Source organism: Dermacentor albipictus, chromosome 3 (assembly GCF_038994185.2).
Source record: "Dermacentor albipictus isolate Rhodes 1998 colony chromosome 3, USDA_Dalb.pri_finalv2, whole genome shotgun sequence".
Classification (NCBI taxonomy): domain Eukaryota; kingdom Metazoa; phylum Arthropoda; class Arachnida; order Ixodida; family Ixodidae; genus Dermacentor; species Dermacentor albipictus.
Genome location: NC_091823.1, coordinates 194031890 through 194055625, shown reverse-complemented (window position 1 = coordinate 194055625; position 23736 = coordinate 194031890). Strand labels below are relative to the sequence as shown.

Here is a 23736-nt window from a genome sequence, read left to right as displayed (position 1 = left end):
TTGGTCTGCACGGTCCAGCCACTCGTTGGCACAGAGCTTAACCAGCCAAACAAAGTGCTAATATTGCTCTAACCAAGTGCAAAACATTTTAAACATTTACAAAAACGTTTTTAATAATTACACTCCTGCAAAAAATTTACACCAGCTGTAAAGAATACATTTTGTTACTGCTACTGTGTGTGGTTGAGCTCTGTGCCACCAGGTGGCTGCACAGTGGAAATGATTCATGTTTGCACTTCTGCTCATCGAGCAAAACGACACGGTAAAATGGCCAGGCCTTGTCCCCTTGCGCTTGCGTTGACCCTAATACCAGACTCGCAAAACACTATTGCATTAGTAATCTTCCGGTGTAAAGTGACGACTGCAAACACGGAAATCCTGGCACCGATCGGATAGCGGCAGTCCGATGCACTGCAGTCAGTCCGCTAGTCTTCTGCCTTGCAGAGGGACACGATGTCGCAACTTGACATATTGCCAGTCGCTACGTTTACAGTCCACAACGCAACAAAGTCGAATCATAGGGCTCGCGAAAAGACTGAGACCGACTCTGACCACGGAGCTCTCGTCAAAATGGAACAGGTTGTAACACAAGCAGATGACTCTTGGTGTGTGCCAGAAATGCTTAAGTGTAGGGAATAATTGTTCTTCTGCATTCTCTTTCTGTTACTTTATTTTTATAGAAACAAATTAACTATCATTCCAACTGTTACAAACATCATTTATTCACCATAAAGGTGTAAAAATTATCGATGTCGCGCCTCGGGCAGCCAGTCGTATAGCTCGGCCTACTGACGTCAATTGGGGGAGTTACGTCGTATGGGTAGGGGCGGCTGAAAATTCCACCAAGCACTGTGCTGCGATTGGATGTACATTTTTAAAACCTTGTAATAAATTACATGCTTTATGTGTAGCACTTAGATGTGTCAATTAATGATCAGAATCTAAAGGTGTTTATTAGGCAGAGCTCGGAGCAGTGCAACGTCGACGGGCAGGGCAGTCACATCTTCCAAGCACGAGAGCCGTTGCTGAGCAGGAGCGCTCGACCCACTACCGTTTAGAGCCAGTAGCGCTGAACCCACTAGCGTCTCTCTTCGCTACAATCACCGCCTGGGAGCGAGAAGGGAGCCGTCCGGCGACCTAACAGCTCGTCACGATGAGCTGGTCGTAGTAAGGCTTTAAACGGTCGACATGGACAATGTCTCGTCCACGGCGGCGCATGTCTGAACATGGCTCAACTGGTTCGATGACATAGTTCACAGGAGATGCACGTTCGAGAACACGATAAGGGCCTTCATACTTAGGGACCAGTTTTGATGAAAGGCCAGGGACAGTTACAGGAACTGAGAGCCACACGAGCGCTCCCGGATCGAAGGTGACTGTGGCAGTGGCGTCACTGCGAGTGCTCCTCTGGCGCTCTTGATCAACGGAAGTAAAGGCCCGTGCGAGGTCGCGGCACTTTTTTGCAAGTCTGACCGTGGCAGAAATAGGCACGCACTCGGATGCATCCAGCCGGTACGGCAGAATAGTGTCAATGGCATGTGAAGGGTGTCGACCATACAGCAAGAAATAGGATGAAAATCCAGTGGTGCTCCGCGTAGCGGTATTATACGCGTAGGTGACGAATGGCAGAACGGCGTCCTAGTTCGTGTGTTCGGAGGCAACGTACATTGAAAGCATGTAGCCGAGCGTACGGTTGAAGTGTTCTGTGAGGCCATTCGTTTGAGGGTGGTACGCCGTAGTCGTACGATGAACAACGTGGCACTCTTTGAGAATCACTTCAACGACTTCCGACAGGAAGACGCGTCCGCGATCGCTGAGCAGTTCTTGAGGTGGACCATGCCACAGGATGAATCGGCGTAGCAGGAATGATGCAACATCGCGCGCTGTAGCTGCTGGGAGAGCGGCGGTTTCGGCGTATTGTGTAAGGTGATATACTGCCACAATGGCCCAGCGGTTACCAGACGACGTCAGGGGAAGTGGCCCATACAAATCGATGCCAACGCCCCCGAACGACGGCCGGATAGGGCAGGGTAGAGGCTGCAGACCAGCTGGCGAGTGGTGGGGTGAAGATTTTCGGCGCTGGCAGTCGGCGCATAAGTGAACGAACTTTTGAATGTAGTTGTACATTCCCCGCCAGTAGTAGCGTCGTCGGAGAAGCTGGTAGGTTTTGAAAAGTCCCGAGTGAGCACACTGTGGATCAGAGTGGAACGATGCGCAGATTTCAGAACACAGGCTTCGAGGTACAACTAATAACCTCTGGCGGCCATCAGAGGTGTAATTGCGTCGGTGAAGCAGGTCGTCTCGAATGGCGAAATGGCGAGCTTGACGGCGCGATGCACGAGTGGTTGGCTGCGATGACGGATCAGCAAGGCAGTCTATGATGGAGGCAATCCAGGGGTCCTTGTGCTGCTCAGAAGCGATGGTCCCAATGTCGACGGAAGAAACGTCAAGCTGGGAGATTGCGCAGCAGGGATTGTCGAATGGCAAGGGAGAACGTGAGAGGGCGCCAGCATCAGCGTGCTGGCGTGCCGGTACAGTACGCGGATATCGTAATCCTGCAAGCGAAGCACCCAGCGGGCGAGACGGCCTGAGGGATCCTTCAATGACGACAGCCAGCATAGTGCATGGTGGTCCGTGACAACATCAAATTGTAGACTATACAAATAGGGCCGGAACTTGGTAAGCGCCCAGATGATCGCCAGGCATTGTTTTTTCGTGACGGTGTAATTGGTCTCGGCTTTAGTAAGCATACGGCTTGCATATGCCACAACATATTCAGGAAACCCTTCTTTGCGCTGCGCTAAGACAGCGCCGAGGCCAACACCGCTGGCATCTGTGTGTACCTCAATAGGTGCCGTTGGGTCGTAGTGGCGCAAAATGGGAGGAGACGTCAGCAAGCGACGGAGCTTAGTGAACGCCTCGTCGCAGTGCGACCAGGAATGGAGAGGTCCGTTGCTGCCAAGGAGCTTCGTCAGGGGCGATATGACGGCAGCGAAATTGCGAATGAAGCGCCTGAAGTAGGAACACAAACCTACAAAACTGCGCAGTTCTTTGACGGACGTCTGTTTAGGAAATTCAGCTACGGCACGAAGTTTGTCTGGATCGGGGAGGATTCCCTCCTTCGAGACGACGTAACCTAGTATCGTGAGCTGCCACGCTGCAAATCGGCACTTCTTTAGGTTCAGTTGGAGGCCAGCGTTTGCTAAGCACGTCAAAACACGCCGTAGGCGTTGAAGGTGCGTGGTGAAGTCAGAGGCAAAAACAACAATGTCGTCGAGATAACATAAGCACGTGTGCCACTTCAAACCGCGGAGAACTGTGTCCATCATGCGTTCAAAGGTTGCTGGCGCATTACAAAGTCCAAACGGCATGACGTTAAATTCGTATAAGCCGTCGGGTGTGACAAAGGCTGTCTTCGGCCTTTCGACGTCAGCCATGGGTACTTGCCAATAGCCGGAGCGTAAATCTAGACATGAAAAGAATTCTGCTCCGTGTAGGCTATCGATGGCGTCATCGATTCGCGGCAGCGGGTATGCATCTTTGCGAGTGATCTTGTTCAGGTGCCGATAGTCTACACAGAACCGTACCGAGCCGTCTTTTTTCGTAACAAGGACGACAGGAGATGCCCATGGACTGTTCGAGGGTCGGATCACTTCGCGGCGAAGCATATGGTCCACTTGCTCATTAATCACACGACGTTCTGTGGCAGAGACGCGATATGGTCATTGCCGCAATGGCGGTTGGGAGCCAGTGTCAATATGGTGCGTGACAGCAGACGCCTGGCCAAGGGAAGGTTGCCCGACATCAAAAGAAGAACGAAATTCTTCTAAGATGCGCAGAAGCTGTGAACGCGCTGAGGTGGGGTGAGGCCATTGGCAATAGATGAATCGAACACACCTGTGGGCAAAGGGTCCGACGTAGAGAGAGAACCGAGCGTGTTGTAACGGGCGCAGGACGTGTCTTCGGGAACATCCATAATTTGTACGGCGTGGAGCACTTCCACGTGGCCAAGACATTCGCCTTGAAGCAGCATCACAGGGTATGGGAAGGGGTTACAGACAAAAATAGCTGTGGAGCCCTGTTTGACGTTCACAGTCGCAAAAGGCAGCAGCAGACCTTTTCGAGTATAAAAGTGGCCCGACGGAGAAAGTAGTGCGATGGCGTCAGAGAGGCTGCTGCACTGCATTGACACAATCACTGACGAGTTGGCAGGAACATTTGTGTCGTGCCTGACGAGTAGTTCATTCGCAAAAGAAGCATTATCGGCAAGCGTCATATTTGAGATCGGCGACAGTTCTAGTTCGGCCCGTGCGCAATGAATGACGGCATCGTGGCGGGCGAGAAAGTCCCACCCCAGAATAACTTCGTGGGAGCACAAGGAAATCACAATGAATTCGACGGCGTATACAACGTCCTTGATGAGAACACGAGCGGTGCACGCCGCAATCGGGTGAATACGCTGTGCGCCTGCTGTTCGGAGAGCGAGTCCAGCAATGGCCGTCGTAACCTTTCGAAGGAAGCAACAAAGCTTTGCGTCCATAACTGATACAGCCACTCCGGTATCCACGAGGGCATATGTGTGCACACCATCAACTAACACGTCTATCACATTGGTTGGGCTACGTTGAGGACTTCCGCGTTTCGATGGGGTCGCAGTCCTTGCCTCATGGACTGCGACGATTAGTTTTCCTCATCCCGAGCTTCGGGCCGAGGCCGCATCGGTGATGGGGAGCGTGGGCATGGAGAAGTTGAGCGGCGGATGTTGGCGGACCGGCGGAATGGTGGTGACGCAGTCCGAGGTTCGTCTTCGTAATAAGGGCGCGGAGAACCCACCATAGAACTTGGCCCATACGGTGTAGCGCTAGGTGACTGCCGACGACTACAGTAGCGTGCGACGTGGCCTGCGTAGCCGCACGCAAAACATATCGGTCGATTGTCCGCTGTATGCCACCGAGTCGTTGCGGCAGGTCCCATCCATGTGGAAGGACGCGTTAGACGTGGCGGCTGGTGAATTGGTTGCATAGCAGGCTGTTGTCGGGGCATAGCGAGGACTTTGGCGTACGTGAGAGGTCCCCGTTGAGGGAGTTGTTAGGCTGGGTGACGACTTCCGCGTAGCTGAGTGGCACAGCTGTCGGGATCTGTTGGGGCCTGGCCATGACTTCGGCATAGCTGTGAGGCGCAGCCGCAGGAACACGCTGGTGCTGCTCAGGCAAGACTTAGTGCAGTTCTTGCGCTATGACACGGCGAAGCGGAGGCGCAACACTTGGCGTAGGCGCGTGTACCGACTGCGGCTGTGCAAAATCCATCTACGAGAGTTGCCGAGCAACTTCCTCGCGGACGAACGCCTTCATTTCTGCGAGCAACGCTGCCTGGTTGGACATGGCAGCCAAACCAGCGAGGTGTTCATCACGCGGTAGAGATCGACGGGTCAGTGACTGCTGCCTGCGGAGTTCTTCATAGCTCTGACACAGTGTGACAATTTTAGCCACAGAGCGTGGACTTTTGGCCAGCAACATGTTAAAGGCGTCGTCTTCTATGCCCTTCAGGATGTTTCGGATTCGATCAGACTCCGCCATGGTCGAATCAACTTTCCTGCATAGGTCCAGGACATCTTGATATAGCTGGTGAACGTTTCGCCTGGCTGTTGAGCTTGTTATCGCAAACGTTGCTGGGCACGCAGCTTGCGAACAGCAGGGCGACCAAATACATCGACGAGGGAAGTCTTAAATTCCGACCATGTCTGGAACTCTGCTTGATGGTTGTTATACCACAGGCTGGCAACTCCAGCGAGGTAGAACAGAACATGGCTCAGTTTGGCCGCTTCGTCCCACTTGTTACGGTCGCCTACCCTGTCGCACGCCGTGAGCCATTCGTCCACGTCAGTGTCGTCCGCTCCAGTGTAGATAGGAGGGTCGCGATGACGAGGCACCCCGGGACACGCAGTGGGTGCAGGAGGAGGCGTTTGCTGGGAGGCGTCTTGGGGCATGGTAGATGGTAGGGTACGAGACCGGAGTTCCAGGATGATCGTTTGAGGGTACCCCGCACCTCCGCCAATTCTAAAGGTGTTTATTAGGCAGAGCTCAGAGCAGCGCATTGTCGACGGGCAGGGCAGTCACAGCTTCCAAGCACGAGAGCCGTTACTATGCAGGAGCGCTCAACCCACTACCGTTTTGAGCCACTAGCGCAGAACCCACTAGCGTCTCTCTTCGCTACAAGAACATACTCTAACGACTCAGGACGTTGGTACAAAGTCGTCACAATCATTTCAGGGTCCCTTTGATCAAAGCCACCACCTTTGTTGATTATTTCACCGTCTCGAACTGGGGCTCGATCTCGCATGCAGATCCGCTTGCAGCCGTAGCCGCCACCGCGGCAATGCTAGGGTTAGCTACTTCGACATTTGCTACTGTTAGCAATGGCGCTTACTCAGTCTTTGTAATCCTCGCTAATGGCTTTGAAGCTCGGAAAGAACGGTGCGATGTATTATGCCGGTTTCTGAAAGTAAGCTCTGCCTCAGTACAGCAGTAATACGTGGTGAGTGTATGCAAAGTATTGCGGTGAAGCTTAACAAGTGTGGGAAATGACAATTGTCACGGTACCCAGCATGTATTCTTTAATTACGCGCGTGTTCACCCACCATCTCCTGTCACAGTACGAGCACTGATATGCCTAATAAGGGTACTGGCAGGCCTTCAGAGCTTTTTCGAACAGCAGTGCCTGTGGCAATTTAATCCCTTGAGGACAGTAAAAAAGACATGCATTCATTTTTTCTGACTGCCCGTTTTTCGGACGTTTTTGCGGCCCCTAGAGAGATCTAAAAATTGGACGTACAGCTGACCAAGAGGAAGCTTCAAATGGTCAGTGGGAAGAATGCGTGGTGGAAGGGAGACAAGAACAAAAATGACCAACGTGTTGAGGAATGAATGGGAAAGGAAGTGTGCTGCCGCTCCTTTGAAGGAGCTTGAACTCAAAAAACAAAGTGTTGGCCGATGCCGATGTGCAGGTGTCGCTGATATCAAACCAAAATAAACTCTTTAAAGCAGTGAAATGCGACGCTGAGGTGTTGTGTGCAGGCTGAGAATGCGTCGGGACAGTTGAGGTTGATCTTCCAGCCACTGAGTGAGAATCTCACTTGTGACAAAGTTCGGGCCTCATACCACTAAGCTCACTATAATATGATAGAAATAGTTTGTCATCATCATCATAATCTAACTATTTTAAGGGGGGATGCAGCTATCATATTCTGAAAAATGACCAAAAGATAGATTTATAGATTTTTTGAAAAGCACATATTCCATTTATATAACTTTCTTTATCTGATTCACAAATATCAATGCTGAAAACCGCGTAGAAATGCTAAAAAAATTATTTGTAGCAGCCAACGTGACGAAAAAATTTCACGGAAATCGCAAAAAAAAAAAAACGCGTTTTTCAAGCCACGATATCTCCGCAACGGCGCAACCCAGCGCTGCCATTTTGCCAGTGTTGGAAAGCGTATTTCTCCATCTTTAAATTTGCTGTGCCAGCCACCTCCTCCATTCAGAAGGAAGCGCGCAAAAAGCAAACGATTCAAGGTCGTTCCGAGGCCTCCGATTAGCCACGCCCTTCATGTGGCCAATTGGAGCTTTGCCATTGGTCTCGTTGGTAGTCCGCGTCTTCTGCTACCGTGCCGCCGCGCACAGGCCGCACCACCCAGCGCGCTATGTTCGTCTGTGTGTGCCATGTCTAGTTTTAGAAGCTTACATCTGATATCGCCCGTAACTCGGGCGTTTGACAATCGCCTCGCATTGTGCATGAGCATGTACTGAGCGTAGTTTCGGCAGCGAACTCCACAAGTGATAAGCACCTCTTCGCATTTCGGCTCGCCAGGATCGCCAGTACTTGTGGAACAAAGTTGACTTGTGTTGTGATATGCGCCTGTGTACATATCGGCTTGCTGTCAGTGCTTGGGCAGGATAGTTTCAGTAGCTAGTTTGTGTTGTGATATGCCACTCTGGACATACCAGCCCGACGCATTCATCAGTGTTTGCGGGCGTAGTTTCGGAAGTTTACTGGTGACCATGGGTCGACGACCACTGAAGTACAAGACGGGCTCATGCTTATGGCAGTCGTAAGGGAAAATCGCCAACGGTGAAAAAGACTGCTTCAAGGCCGCGTGGCAGTACTGTACAGCATAGCGCAGAAGTCACAGACGTGCAGCTGAGGACTTAACATGTGGGCAGAATGCGTACGCATGCCGATGATGCCGTTCAGGAGCTGCTGCTGAGCACTTCAACCACGGGCAGAAACCCTTCTTGTGTCGACGATGTTGAGAAGTCGCTTTCTGGCACTTCTTACGCGGGCGAAACATCTAGTGCGAGCAGCAGTGGCACCGTTGAGTTTGTTGTGCCACGTTCCACATCGTCGGATGCATCCAGCAATTGCGGCTCCTATGTGTCCGATTATCATCTTGGCACATCACACGATATTGCTACGCCATCTACAAGTACAAGTGGCACCATTAGGTGCGCCTGGAGCTGCGTTTTGTATCGGCCGAAGCATCCCGGGAGGTCGGCGCTAAAGTGCAAGCAAAATTAAGTTCGGTCTTGGCGACCGCGCGGAAAATAGAACTGACGGGTGAAGGCGAGGTGCTTGGTGGTATAGAACAAGCGGAGGAGTTTCTCATCGTTCAAATGACTGGCCTGAACGCGCTTCTCAGCAAATCTAAGTTCCAGCAGTGCTTCCAACCAAGACTTTCAGTTCAGCTGGCAACAAGACATAAATTAGCAGCGTAAATGATACTGACGTGCGCGTTTTGCAACACTGCTGTGAAGGGATGGTCATCACCACAAAAGGAAGGTCACAAAATATTTGATGTGAATATGACAACTATACAGGCTGTTCAAAGTATTGGCAAAGGGGCAACAGCTTCAACTGCTTTCTGGTCAATAATGAATTTCTCCCATGAGGGTTGCATCATAAAACATTTCAGAAATGTCTCAAAGCTGAGTTCAGACCTGCCAATGAGACAGCTGCTGCCAATATTTTTTCTCATGCTGTGGTGGCAGTGCGCAATGTTTACAGAGAGATGGACCGTACCTTTAATAACAACATAACAGTGGTTTATGATGGGACATGGTTAACACGTGGCCATACATCCCGCATAGGTGTACTGTAATCGAATTTTTCACAGGACTGGTTCTCAACTGTGTGGTCCTATCAAACTGATGCCATGGTTGCACGCTTGGCCCCAAAAAAGGGGATGAAGGCTGTGGTGATTGAAAAGTATCATACGTCTGCCAAAAAAACACAGATGTGAACTGTGGCAGAATGGAGCTTGAAGCAGCATTGACTCTATTCAGGAGATCCCTTAGCAAACATGGTTTGTGATATACAAACATTGTTTGGGATGGTGACAGTAGAACCTTTGTAGCACTCTGTCAGGACAAGACTTATGGATTTATTCCATTTACAAAGGAGGGCTGCTATAATCATGTCAAGAAAAGGATGGGGACAGCTCTGCATGCTCTGATCACAAAAGGCAAAAAAGGGCAACCTGTTAGAGGGAAAGGTGGCCTCACTCAAGATTTAATGAAGAAACTGACAAATTACTATGGCATGACTCTGCGTGTGTGATGACAATGTTCAGGACATGCAAAAGGCTGTGATGGCAACATATCATAAAGTATCTACCGATGAAGACCTCCATCATAACCTTTTCCCACAGTGGTCCCAAAGTTGGTGCCAACATCAGGCTGCAGAAGCAGAGAAGCTGCCTCCACCTCCTCACAAGTACCAGTTTGGAAAGCATGCTGCTGATGCATTGCTGACTGTGTACCAACGCCTTTCTGACATGCCTCAGCCGTTGTCCAGGGAAAAAAACTCAAAACGCTGCCAAAAGCCTTAATTCGGTCATATGGTTGCTGCTGTTAAAAGATAAAAACACGTCATTGGTTGCGACAGAGACAGCTGTCCATGAGGCAGTCTGCGAATACAATGCTGGGGCCCGCCGTGCTGAGTGTTGTGCAACACTTGGACTGCAGGCGGGACAACATGCTCTTTTCAGAGCAGCGGAAAAGGATGTCTTGCGGAAAAAGAAGTCAAGCAAGGCACATCAAACCAAAGGCAGGGCACTCAAGAAGCCGCGCACTGAAAAGGACACCAAAGACTACAACCCCGAAGCCTTTTGATAATGTAAAATCTAAGGTACAACAATCTAAGAATGTCACGACCTCAACCATTGATCTTAGAATGCACAGTGCTTTGCACAATTGTTCTATCATATCCTTTAAGTGATTCAGGCTTGGAACAACTCCAAAAGGAGAAAAATATACATAAAAAAGCTTTAAAGATATTTTTATGAAATTTGTACAGTAGTATCACAGAAACGTTGCTAAGTCTGCCAATTTTCATAACAATCCAAAAAGAAATAAGAAAGTTGTTATTGAACGCCACGTCCCCCCTTAAGTCCACTAGGACTAAGGCCCCTCCTTTGTCCTGCAGCTGCAACACCGACGAGATGCTCGCACATATTATCTGTGTCTGCCCGCGATATAGTGCTCAGAGAAAAGTGATGTGCAAAGTACTGGACCAGTTGGACAATCGTCCACTATCAGAACTTAAAGCTTTAGGCCAATGCTTTGAAATAACATCCGCGTTGAAGGCCCTACTCGCATTATTAAGGTTCCTGTGGTCTACGGGGCTTCACAACAGACTCTAGGAATGCCGCCCCCTACCGCTGTGTAGTGTACGCGCTTTGTTCGTGCTTGTCTCTCTTTCTATCTCCCCCTTCCACTCTGTTTCTCTTTTTATCCCACTTAACCCTTCCTCCTGCGCAGGGTAGCCAACCGGAACTACCTCTGGTTAACCTCCCTGCCTTTCTCTGCATTATCTCATCTCTCTCTCTCTCGAATTACCCCTGTGCTGCACCAACTGATTCCAACTTGCACCTGTGAATTTCTTAATTTCATCACCCCACCTACTCTTTTGCAGTCCTTGACTGTGCTTCCCTTCTCTTAGCACCCACTCTGTAAACATAACGGTCCACCAGTTATCTAACCTACACACTACATGGCCTTGCCTGCTCCATTTCTTTCTCTTAATGTCAATTACAATATTGGCTATGCCTGTTTGCTCTCTGATCTATGTCGCTCTCTTCCTGTCTCTTGACATTATGCCTTTCATTCTTCGATCCATCGCTCTTTGAGCGGTCCTTGTTTTCGAGCTTCTTTGTCAGTCTCCAAGTTTCTGCACCATATGTGAACACCGGTAGAATGCATTGATTGTACAACTTTCTTTTTAGTGATAATCATAAGCTTCCACTAAGGATCTCGGTATGTGTGCAATATGCCAGGGTGTCTACCAACCGGGAAAACTGGGGATTCTCGGAGATTTTGAGTAGTCTGGAACAACTCGGGGAAATCTCAGAAAATTTGGGCTTCTATCAGGCAAAATTAGCTGTAATTTTATTGAAAGGGAACGAAAGTCATGGTAATGCTGGCTCGAGTAACTAGCAGGAATCGTAAAGAATCGTCTTTGACACCCTGTCGTTGGCTGGAGGGGTTGCCAGTGTACAGTCAATGACCTACTTTCCGGATGCCTGATAATTCGGATGGCTTCGCGGCATCACTACGTAAGCCATAGTAAATATATCACAATGTCTGAAATTTCGTATGTAAGAACCCTTCACCGTCAGATTTTTCTGACTTTTTGCTGTGACCACAGGTCCGAAACAGCATTAAAGCCACCACCGCTGCTGTTTTGATTACCTCGCTGCCTCGAGCCGGCGCTCTCGCACGCAGATTCACTGGCAGCCGTAGCCACCACTGTGGCAACGCTAAGCCTAGCTTCTTTGACATTCGCTTGAAAGAATTCATTGAAAGAATTCATTGAAAGAATTCGCCGCTGCCAGCAATGGCATCGACTCCACCTTTGTAATTCTTAGAGTTGGCTTCCAAGCTCGAAAAGCACGGCACGTTGCATAAGGCCGATTTGCATTTGTACAATTGCTAGTAGGTACAGTGGGGCGGGGCGTTTCTCGCGTCGCTCGACAAATGTGAAAGAGAAAATCTGGGGGCCTTTGCTCCTTGAATATGTGACTCTGCCTAGGCACTACAGTGGAGAAGTTTGCGTATGTTGCATGCGTTTATCCCTAGGCATGCCAACGTGTGGGGTCGAGTTTGTTTACGCTCGGACGCCGGCTACTGGCAAGATGAAACAGGTGAAGCAGCGGGCACTGACACCTTATTTGGTGATCACTGTGTGCGAAGGTGTGTCGAATAGACCTTCTCACGTGTGCGGCGCTGGTGCTGGGTCAGTCATGCCGGATTATAACTTGCATTACAGCACTCTACCCTAAAAAAAAGAGCATTATTGATTTTTCCGGTGGAGCAATAGGGTCTGTACTATACGCCAGGCCTGCTCTTCTGGACTTTTCAGGAGCATTCTTGAGTGTTCCCTTTTGAGTGAAGTAAACGCGCAGCGCCTCAGCAACCACGGTTGAACGCAACTGCCTTATGCCACGCCGTGAAGATCATTGGCTTTGCCTCTTGTCCACGTTAGTTTAGGTTAGCTTAGGTTAGGTTTAGATAACTTAGCTTATGTTAGGTTAGCATAAAAGGCGTTAGTTTGCCGTGCTGTGTGTCTCGACCACGTTATGTTAAGTTAGGTTAACGTTAGCTGACGTTACGTTACGCTAGGTTAGCGTAAAAGCCATTATGGTGGGGTGGCGTATTCTCACAACGGTTACGTTGTGAGCATTATTGTCTTTGTCTCGCTTTGTTAGGTTAGGTTAACAATAGGTTAGGTTACCGTTAAGTTTGATTAGCGTAAATGCGGAGACTTCCTGGCAGTGCACTTCAAAACTTTAGATTTTAAACCCACCACGCATACGAACTGAGTGACTTTTCTGTTTTCAACAATATAAATTGCCTTTTCCTCATTTAACCTCACACCGTCACTGCACCTTCCCTCACCTCACCCTCACCAATCTTCCTGAAAGTGATTCTCACCTCACCTCACCATGAGGGTGAGCACAGATGAGGGTGAGGGAGGCCCTCGTGGGGGCTTGGCCTCGTGAGGGTGCCCATGTGTGATCAGTACACAGGCATCTTGCACTTTTTTCATTTTTGTCACCTGATGGGTACACGTAGCACTCACTGTTTTGTCATAATTGTTGCATTGTACATCATTACATTAGCTGTCCTGACAATCAGTTCTTTAAAATTTAGTGGTTTTTCATTGGTGCTGTTTCAATGAAAAAACTCTGATGAAAAGTTGCTTCGAAAGTTGCAGCAGGTGTGCAGCGCCTAAGGGAACACAGGCAAATGTGCTGTGGAGGTGGAGAATCCTAGGACTCACATTGATGCAACCTCGTTGTAGCAGCCTGCTCAAGTGCTATGCTCTTCTTTGGCATGGAACAAAGTGTGGTTACTGGCAGCATGGATGGTTGATGCAGGCCTCGGTTACGGACAGAGCTGCATGGCCTGATCTACCTGCGCGAGACGCTCGACCTGGTTCTCAAGTTAAGTGAAGAGCGTACTGCGGCTGCTGCACAGAGCTCACCAGGTGAGTTGCCCAACCATTTTTCACCTTATATTTGGCGAGCCTTGCCTCCTCTTCTGAGTGGTAAGTGCTATGCAGTCCATGTGTCGTTCTCGTGCCTACATAAAAGTTGCAGCTTTACCAACCCGCTCACGTGTGGTTGACTGGCTAGTCAACCACACTTTGCCCGCATGTGGCTAGTCAACCATGCTTCTGCCATGGCAGTTGCTACAGCCACCTGTACCCCAGCTGGTAAGTCAAAAGCCCCCAATAACATATTATTTTCAAGGTTGTAGTGTTATCGGTTATCTCTGTTTTAGCCAGGGAAGTTGCATGTGACAGCAGGCTAGGAGAGCAAGCTGGGAGAGGTTTCTTGTCAGAATAAGTTCGTATACCCAAGAAACAAAAGCGTGGAATGCAACTTGAAAGAGCGTAAGTTTGGGCATGTCGGTATTGCATAACTTTTACTTTCTTAGCGCACGAAAAGGGACGAGAGACAGAAGTATGACACGGACACAGCGCTAACTTCGTAGAATAAAAAACTATTGTGGGAAGTTAGCGCTGTGTCCGTTTCGTACTTCTGTCTCTCATCCCTTTTCGTGCGTTAAAAACATAAAAGTTGTGAAATGCACTCAGAAGGCTTAAGGGGCAGCAACCGCATCTGCTGCCCTTGGTAAATAATCAAGGGAATGGGCTGGAAAACCAAACAGATGCTCTTGGTAACCATTTTCATTATGTATTTAGCTCCACGCACTATTCAGACATTCCTTAAATACAAAGAAATAGAAGAGCGCATGACACTGCAGCAAAAATGCAGAGGAAGTAGTCTATATAACTATCCATTCAACATTGCCAAGCTTCTGCAAAAGCTCTGCACTGGAAGAAGGCAGGATCATGTATGACATAATCAAGAATCTGCACACGAACACAAATTACAATGCTCTCACTTTTTAATAACATTTGGGCAGCATGACACCTTCTATGGAAAGAAGCCCATGGAAAGAAGCCATCGTTGTCCCAGTTTTGAAACAGGGTAAAAACCCATCTTTGGTAACAAGCTACCATCCGATAGCGCTTACAAGCTGCCTATGTGCGCTTTCCGAAAAAATTATAAATTGCGTCTTTTGCATTTCCTAGAATCAGAGAACATGCTTGATCCCTACCAATCCCGACCATCTTGTGTGTATTGAGGCTAACATCCACGATGCATTTGCCCATAAACAATACTTGTCAGTTTTTCTAGATATGGAAAAGGCCTATGACATCACATGGTGCTATGGCAATATCAGAGACCCATCGGGAATGGGTATCCATGACAACATGCTCAGCATGATTGAAAGCTATTTCTCACACCATACTTTCCGTGTTAGAATCAGTGATGCTCTGTTTAGGTCATTTACACAGGAAACGAGAGTACCGCAGGGGGGTGTACTTAGCTGTACCCTTTTTATTGTTAAAATGAACTCTTTACGTTCATGTATGCCACAAACTATGTTTTATTCAGCATATGTCGATGACGTGCACATCGGATTTAAATTGTGTAGCATCGCAGTCTGCAATTCACACATTCAGTTTGGCTGAACAAAGTCTCGATAGGGGCTAATCAGAACGGCTTTAAGCTAAATCCCCCAAAACGCCCCTGCATTCTTTTTACCATGAAGAGTAGCCCTGTCCAAGAGCCCAATATCCAGCTAGATGGCCAACGCTTACCTTTGAACACACAACACAAATTTCTTGGCATCATACTTGACTTTAAACTTACATTCATTTCACATATACAGTATCTCTAAGCCAGTGTTTGAAAACAATGGACATTCATAAAATCCTTGTGCACACAACATAGGCAGGGACAGGGGCTGCTTAATAAACCTGTACAGGAACCTCATACAGTCACGTCTGAATTATGGTTCCGCCGTGTATCACTCTGTCTCACGAAGTTCATTGGAGATTTTGGATCCTGTTCACCATTAAGGTATTCATTCGCCTGGCCACAGCTGCCTTCAGAAACAAATACTATACAGTTCATATGTCGAATCCAATGAGTGCTCACTACACCTGCAAAGAATACATACAAGCTTCATATATTTCCTCAAAATGCATTCTAACCTTGAACATCCCTGTTATAAAACTGGTAACAATTTGACATCTTTTACACTACGGTCGAGTCTCGTTACAATGGACTTTAGAATCCGACAAAAAAAATGTCCGTTTTGTCCGAAGTTCATAATGACACGTGTACTTATCTTTATCGGGCGACCACGTTTCGCCGCCTAACAAATGTTATCGCACAGCGCGGGACGAGCCTGCATGTATCCGAAGTTCTCTATCGATGCTTCTATCTGGGCTGTCTGTAGTTGCCAAACCTTGTGTTATCTAATTTCATCGCATGGCGCGAATGGTGTAGAACTTTGTGGAAGGCACGCAGGTCCCAACAATTAGTCTGGAACATTCGACGACTGCTGTATAAAAGCCGACGCGCTTGACCCACTGATCAGATTTTTGACGATCGTCGACCGTGTTTGCCGCTATCGTTGTGCTATAAGTGTAGCCTGTTTTCATGGGCACAGGTTCGCTCAATAAAACTTAGTCTTGTCTTTCACAGTATTGCTACTCTGTTCTTCAACGTCACCACGATGTGATACTAATATCCGAGACGCCTCACTTCTGACACTTTCGTCACCATGTATAACAACTTTATTGCAAAGAGTGAGTGACAAACGTCGAAAATTTTTAAAAAAGTCCCCAGTTTCGCCCGAAAGGCGAAGCATCAATTGTGATAGCAAATTAAGCAACATGAGTGCAGTACCCGCTGTGAGCGAATTGACCTTCATGCCTATCGCTTCATCATCATCATCATCAGTCTGGTTGCGCCCACTGCAGGGAAAAGGCCTCTCCCATACTTCCCCAACTATCTCGGTCATGTACTAATTGTGGCCATGTTGTCCCTGCAAACTTCTTTATCTCATCCGCCCACCTAACTTTCTGCCGCCCCCTGCTACGCTTCCCCTTCCTTTGGAATCCAGTCTGTAACCCTTAATGACCATTGGTTATCTTCCCTCCGGAGTCATTACATGTCCTGCCCATGCCCATATCTTTTTCTTGATTTCAACTAAGACATCATTAACTCGCGTTTGTTCCCTCACCCAACCTGCTCTCTTCTTACTCCTTAACGTTACACCCATAATTGTTCTTTCCATAGCTTGTTACATCGTCGTCAAGTAGAGCCCTTTTCATAAGCCTCCAGGTTTTTGCCCCGTTTGTGAGTACTGGTAAGACACAGCTGTTATACACTTTTCTCTTGAGGGATAATGGCAGCCTGCTGTTCATGATCTGAGAATGCCTGCCAAATGCACCTCAACCCCTTCTTATTCTTCTGATTATTTCAGTCTCATGATCCGGATCTGCGGTCACTACCTGTCCTAAGTAGATGTATTCCCTTACCACTTCCAGTGCCTCCCTACCTATCGTAAACTGCTATTCTCTTCCGAGACTGTTAAACATTACTTTAGTTTTCTGCAGATTAATTTTTAGACCCACCCTTCTCCTTTGCCTCTCCAGGTCAGTGAGCATGCATTGCAATTGGTCCCCTGAGTTACTAAGCAAGGCAATATCATCAGTGAATCGCAAGTTACTAAGGTTATCGCACAAGTTGCAAATCCTATCGCACAGCGCAGCACGCGCCTCGATGTATTAGAAGTTTCTGGAATGGTATCGATGGTTCCATCGCTGTCTGTGACCGAACGTTATGTAATCTGATTGCATCTGTGCACGACGCGAATGGTGTAGAACTTTGTGGAAGACACGTGGGTCCCAGCGATTAGTCTGAAACATTCGACGACTGATGTATAAAAGCCGATGCGCTTGACCTGCTGATCAGATTTTCGACGACCGCCAACTGTGTTCGTCGCTGTCGCCGTTATTGAGTTATTTTTGAGGGCACAAGTTCAGTCAATAAAACGCTAGTTTCGTCATTCCCAGTATTGCTGCTCTCCTCACTGTCACTACTATGTGACCATATGCAGGTTCTCACGGTCAAAACTGAATTATCCTAATGTTCCTTTCTTCGTAAATGTCACATTGTATGTAACAGAACTTATGAAAGAGGCAAAGGCTGGCAGTAGCGCGGCAACGTGCAAGGGGCTGTAGATCAAATTTTGCTCTTAAGGATGATATGCTTGCGTCATATGAGTAGGATGAATGGATGTATCTGACAATGCGGTTTTGAAAGGACTCGAGCGCATTAACAAGATAGACTTTATATGGATTCCAAATGGGTGATGCGTATTCAACTTTCGGTCTGATAAGGGATTTGAAAGCTAGGAGTTTTACGTTCTGTGGGGCGTCACGCAAGTGTCGTCTCATGAAGCCAAAAGTTTGGTTAGCTCATGAAAGTATGTTGGAAATATGCATACCCCAACTGAGATCACGAGAAAGTGTGACGCCCAAGTACTTAAATGATTCTACTGATTCTAAGGGAACGTTTACTATTGTATAAGTGGACAGAAAAGGGTTACGGTAGTGGGTAAAAGATGTACGTTTACATTTGTTGGGATTAAGAGTCATCAGCCAATCTTCACTCCAAGACTGCACATTGTTAAGATTTTTTTGTAAAGTGTTTCGTCAGTAGCATTAGAAACTTGATGGGAAATTACGCAGTCATTGGCGAAAATTTGTGTCTTACAAGATACGTGTTGGGGTAAATCATTAATATAAATTAAAAGGAGAAGAGGACCGACAACTGATCCCTGAGGAACACCAGCAGCTACAGGAAGAAGAGTGTATGATTTGTCATTTACAGAAACGAATTGGTAGCGATCAGTAAAGAATGCTTCGAGCCATTTGAGTACGTCACTGTGTAAGTTCAAAGAAGAAAGCTTTAGTAGTAAGTGGCGGTGAGAAACTTTGTCAAAGGCCTTTTCATAGTTCAGAAAAATGGTGTCAGTTTGTTGGTTAGAGTCAAGGTTTACATGTAAGTCGTGCAGAAACAGAGCTAGTTGCGTTTCAGTAGAGAAACCCTTACAGAACCCATGCTGTGCTGAATGAAAAAATTGATTCGCGTCCAAATGATTCATGATCAGGGAGTAGATGACATGTTCCATGATTTTGCATGGAAGGCTAGTTAGAGAGATGGGTCGATAATTTAGCAGTGTGTTCTTATTACCAGACTTGTAGATGGGAACGACCTTACTCACCTTCCAGTCGTGAGGCATGGAACCTGTAGAAAGTGACTGCGAGAATATGAGACACAAAAATGATAAAAAAATATATTTTGTATTTTTTAGCAGTTTAAAGTTTATACCATTTATACCGTATATACTCGTGTAAGGGCCGCACTTTTTCTTCGAAAATTTTGCTAGGTGCGGCCCTTACACGAATCAGGCCGATTTAGTACAGGCAGTACAGGCCAAAGGTCTGTACTGTTTATGCAACAGTAGCAGAGTGCAAGAGTCACAAATGACATGCCAGAAATGTTTTTATTCGGATTCCATTTCGCTGTCCTCGTTCTCGGAGGAGCTCGCCTCGGCGTCCGCGTCTTCCCAGAGACGGTCATCTTCGGTGCCGTTCATGGAGTTCGAAATTCCCGTTACCTTGAAGCTTTTAGCAACTACTTCTACTGACATGGCACGCCACGCATTCAAAATCCATTCACACACCTGTTGGAGCGACGCCCGCTTCAGCCGTCCTGTAGGGGTCTTCTCGTGGACGCCTCCAGCCATCCATTCAGAGTAACATCGGCGAAATTCCACTTTGAATGGTCTGTTGACGCATACGTCGAGCGGCTGCAGCACACTCGTCAGGCCACCGGGAATGACGGCCAAGTCCGTACGAGTTGCGGCAACTCGGTTCTTGACGCGGTCGGTCAAGTGGCCCCTAAAGCTGTCCAAAACAAGGAGGGCTTTCCGTTGTAACAGCCCTCCAGGTCTGTTTGCCCAGACGGTCTTAATCCAGTCAACGACCAGTTCCTCGGACATCCAGCCCTTCTCTTGCGCACGTACGACGATTCCCTGAGGGAACTTCTCTTTTGGGAGAGTCTTCCTTTTAAATACGACGTACGGCGGAAGCCTCCTGCCGTCTGCCGTGATGCACAACATCACAGTGCACCTTTGGCGTTCTGCACCAGTCGTGCGCACAGACACACTTTTCGCACCTTTTAAATCCACTGTGGTGCTTTCCGGTGCATCGAACCACACAGGTGTCTGGTCCGCATTCCCAATTTGGGACAGGTCGTATTCATGCTCCCTCCTGAGAGCATTCACGAAGCGATGAAACTTAATGACGTGGTCTTCGTACTCGCGCGGCAGTTTTTGGCAAATCGTCGTTCGGCGCCGAATAGAAAGCTGGTTACGGTTCATAAACCGCGTAGCCCAGCCCCGACTTGCCTTGAATTGTGCCGGGGGTATTTCCATGTGGCGAGCGATGCTGAGGGCTTTGACGCGTATCATGTCAGTCGATACGGCGTAGCCGTCCCTTCGTGTGTCGACGACGTAGTTGACGAGCTCGCTTTCGAGTTGCGGGTACTTGCACTTTTTCCCGCGAAACGCCTTTCGGCTCCTGTTAGTAGCGGCGAGGGCATCTTTCTGATTCATCCAGTAACGCACGCGCTTCTCATCGACGTCGTACTTTCGTCCAGCTTCCCGCTTCCCGTGCTCCTCGGCATAGTCAATCACTTGCAGCTTAAATGCTGCAGTGAATGATCTCAGATGCCGGCCCATCGTCCGTCACGTGCGCTGGCTTCTGCAGGGTTCACTACAACCAACAAAGTGACACCGACGACACCGATCTGAAGTCGCGCTGCCAACGTATCGACACGATGCTAGGAACGATGCCAACAAAGAGGCCGCACAAGGCAAATATGGCGGCGCGCTGTCAACAGCGTGGTCGGCGCGTCGGCGGAAGTAGAATAAAAGCGGAAAAGCGTGCAGCGCCATCTGGCTGTAAATGAACTAACTACACTTTTCTGGCGGGACATTTTGAACTTTTGTTTTTTTTTTTTCGAAATATCCGCTTTCAAAGTTGGGGTGCGGCCCTTACACGAGGGCGGCCCTTACACGAGTATATACGGTACCTGCTGAGAATGAAGGTTTAAGGTTTTCGATTAGGCGCAAAACACCATCAGGATAAAACACCACGCTCGGCATGCTAGAAGCTATGTTGCAGGGGACATTAGACAATGGAACATTATTATCATTAGAAGATGCTGACGAAAACGGGTTGTTAAATATGAGTGCGAACTCAGTTTCGGGCATGATTTCAACCATATCATCAAAAGAGTTACAGTGTGTGTGTTACTTGGGTTGATAACTGTCCGAAATTTCTTAGGGATGTCTGTTAACATTTTAGGTAAGTCATTATCAAAACAAGACCATTTGGCATTGCGGACAGCACGTAAGTATTCTCTCTCAGCGGCGTAATATTTATCCCATGAAGTTGGGCTTGGTTTCAGCTTGGCACTAAGAAAAAGTCTTTTTTTCTTATTTTCTAACCTCTTTAAATTGTTGTTGAACCAGGGGTTCTGATGATTCGCACGGAATGTTAGTTTCGGAATATACTTGTTTGCTAGTTCATTCATTTTATTCTTAAACAGTTCCCAGTTGTCTTGAACAGATCGTTAATTACATGAGGTTTCAAAGACTGCAAAAGCAGTGCACATTTCTTCATTTATAGCTTCGAAATTTGCTTTTTCATACAGGTTGAGTTTTGCTGGAAAGAACACGCGGTGCTGGGGCAAAGTCAAATGTGGCATGAATTACACTGTGGTCGCTGATAGGACGAAGGTAGGTAACTGATGATAATTTCTCTGGATGGTCAGTAAGTGTAAAGTCAAAAATGTTTGTGCAGTCGCTTGTTACGCATGTCGGCTCTAAGATAAGCTGTGTTAAGTTAAAATTCAAGCAGCTGTTGACAAAGTCCTTCACCTCTGTGTTGTTTATTGTTGAAGTTAGGTTATTCCAATCAATAATGGGGAAGTTGAAATCACCGAACAGAAATATATGAGCATTAAGATGGCTTGCTGTAATCTGGCATAAAGTACTGTTAAGTTCTGGTGAGAAGTTTGGATTACTGGTAGGTGGCCTGTAGCACACACCTAGAAGGACGTATCGAGGGGAAAAGTGAATAAGAAGCCATAGTATTTCCAAGTTGGAAAAAATAATAACTGGCATACAGGATAATTCACGACTGCAAGCAATAAGAACGCCACCCCGCATGCCCCTTGACGGTCGCGCAATAAACATCGAAGTTTGGCAAGTCTTGGACTACTTCATCGTGCCTAATTTCATTTGTGAGCCACGTTTACGTTAGAACAAGAAAGTTGCTTGTTCTAACGAACAAGCAACTGCTTGATGACGTCATGAGATTTGATATTGCGTCACGTTTGGGAATGAAAGTGCGGGCATTAGTGTAAACAGCAGATAAGGAAAGGTTTTTCTTAGGGGCGGAAGGGTAGTTATTAACTGCACGTATCTTGTGCAATGATTGCTACTGAATATTTTTAACCGATTTCATCAAATCGTCATATTCATAGTGCTGAGAACCCATAACAAGCGTTTTGAAATGCATGGAAAAAGGCATAGATTGACTTTTAGCGTAGGCGATAAGATGTTTGTGGGCGTTCCGAACTGCAGGTGTGCAAAATCTTCGCTCACGCTATAATTTGTGCCTTTCAGTTTGCGGCCGTTAAACAGAACTGATTCTTTCATTTTATATAAAGCGAATTTGATAATGATGGGACAGTGCTGGTTAGGTGAATAGCGTCCAAGGCGATGAGCACATTCGATATATTTGAACTCAAGGTTTATCTTCATAATATCCGCGACTTCATCAATGATCAGCTTTTCTGATTGAGCAAAGGTTTGTTTTGGGTTAGTATCAGGAAGGCCATAGAAAATTAGATTATTCCTTTGGGACCGGTTGTCTGCATCGTCTAGGCGGTTTTCGAGGTCGGATACCACGCTGGCAGTTGGAGCAACGGCTTCTAATTAATTTTGAAGTGGTATCATGGCCTCGTAATAATGTTCCAGTTCGGTCATTCTTTTGTTCTAGTCCATTAGAATCTTAACAGTGTTTAAAATCTGACTTTTTAAGCCTTGAACTTCACTGATTAGTGTATTCTGACTGGCTGAAATCTTTCGCAATTCTTTCAACACAACGTTCGTGTCGGGTCCCGGTTATTTTCAACGTTGCCAGAGAGTATTAGTAAGCGGCGAATCCCTCCCATACATTCACCTATAAGAGCAAGGCAGCAATGGGGGCTCGCAAGCTGCACCATACAGTATTCGCTACACCTATTAGCAATAAGGCTGTGCCTTGTACCAACCTGCATGGCGAAAACCAGTGGGTTAGACGACAGTGTCGTGATGCAGCCACTGAGCCCACAGAGCGTCCGGAGCGGTAGGCTGTCTTTTATAGTCAACGAGCTGGAGAGCGTCGATGTCGATGCAGGAGCCCACGATGAATCGAGCATCCATTGCTGTGCTGGCAGTGCATAGGTACCCAGAAAGGCGCAGCCCTGTGCGATGCCCCGCTGACCTGAAAACCGGTGGCAAAAGGGCGCATGCTCCGAGGGAGTCCTAGAACAAGCAGCCGCCAGTGCGGGCAGCAGCACGTGCTTAAGGGCAGCGGCAATCATCTGCATGGCGAAAACCAGTGGGTTAGACGACAGTGTCGTGGCGCATCCACCGAGCCCACCAAGCGGCTATGACATCAGAGCTGTTCTCGCCCAACACCAGAATGGTACCGAGTGCGTGATAGCTTACACCAGCCTCCTGCTGTCAGCTGCTGAGAGAAATTTCTCCATCACCGAGTGAGAGTGCTTGGCTTTAGTTTGGCCGGGCGATAAGTTCCGGCCATATTTGTACGGCCGCACATTTTCGGTCGTCACAGGCCGCCACGCACTCTGCTGGCTGTCTTCCCTCCAGGACCCGACTGGACGGCTTGGTCGCTGGACTTTGCGGCTCCAGGAATTTTCATTTAGCGTCCATACAAGACTAGACGCCTCCACAAGGATACTGACTGCCTCTCGCGTCACCCCATGCATCCTCCTGATCTTATTGCGCATGATCCAGTGACCTGAGTGATGGCTTTGACTGATATGACCGACGTGTGCTGAACAACAACGCATCGCATCCTTACAGTTCATCATCGCTGGAGCGCACTCTGGCAGCACCGACGGCACGTGCCGCATGTTCGTGCTGCATGACGGCATCTTCTACCGCC

The 23736-nt window shown here is 47.9% G+C and overlaps 1 protein-coding gene across 1 annotated transcript in view; it reads left to right on the top strand.

Moving 5' to 3' along the window:
* The window catches only part of ric8a (ric8 guanine nucleotide exchange factor A), a 473887-nt gene that overhangs the window by 171298 nt on the left and 278853 nt on the right, over positions 1-23736 (top strand). Inside the window, exon 7 of the mRNA XM_070534856.1 lies at positions 13436-13545. Coding sequence (XP_070390957.1) covers positions 13436-13545 — 110 coding nt within the window. The remainder of the gene's footprint in view (positions 1-13435; positions 13546-23736) is intronic.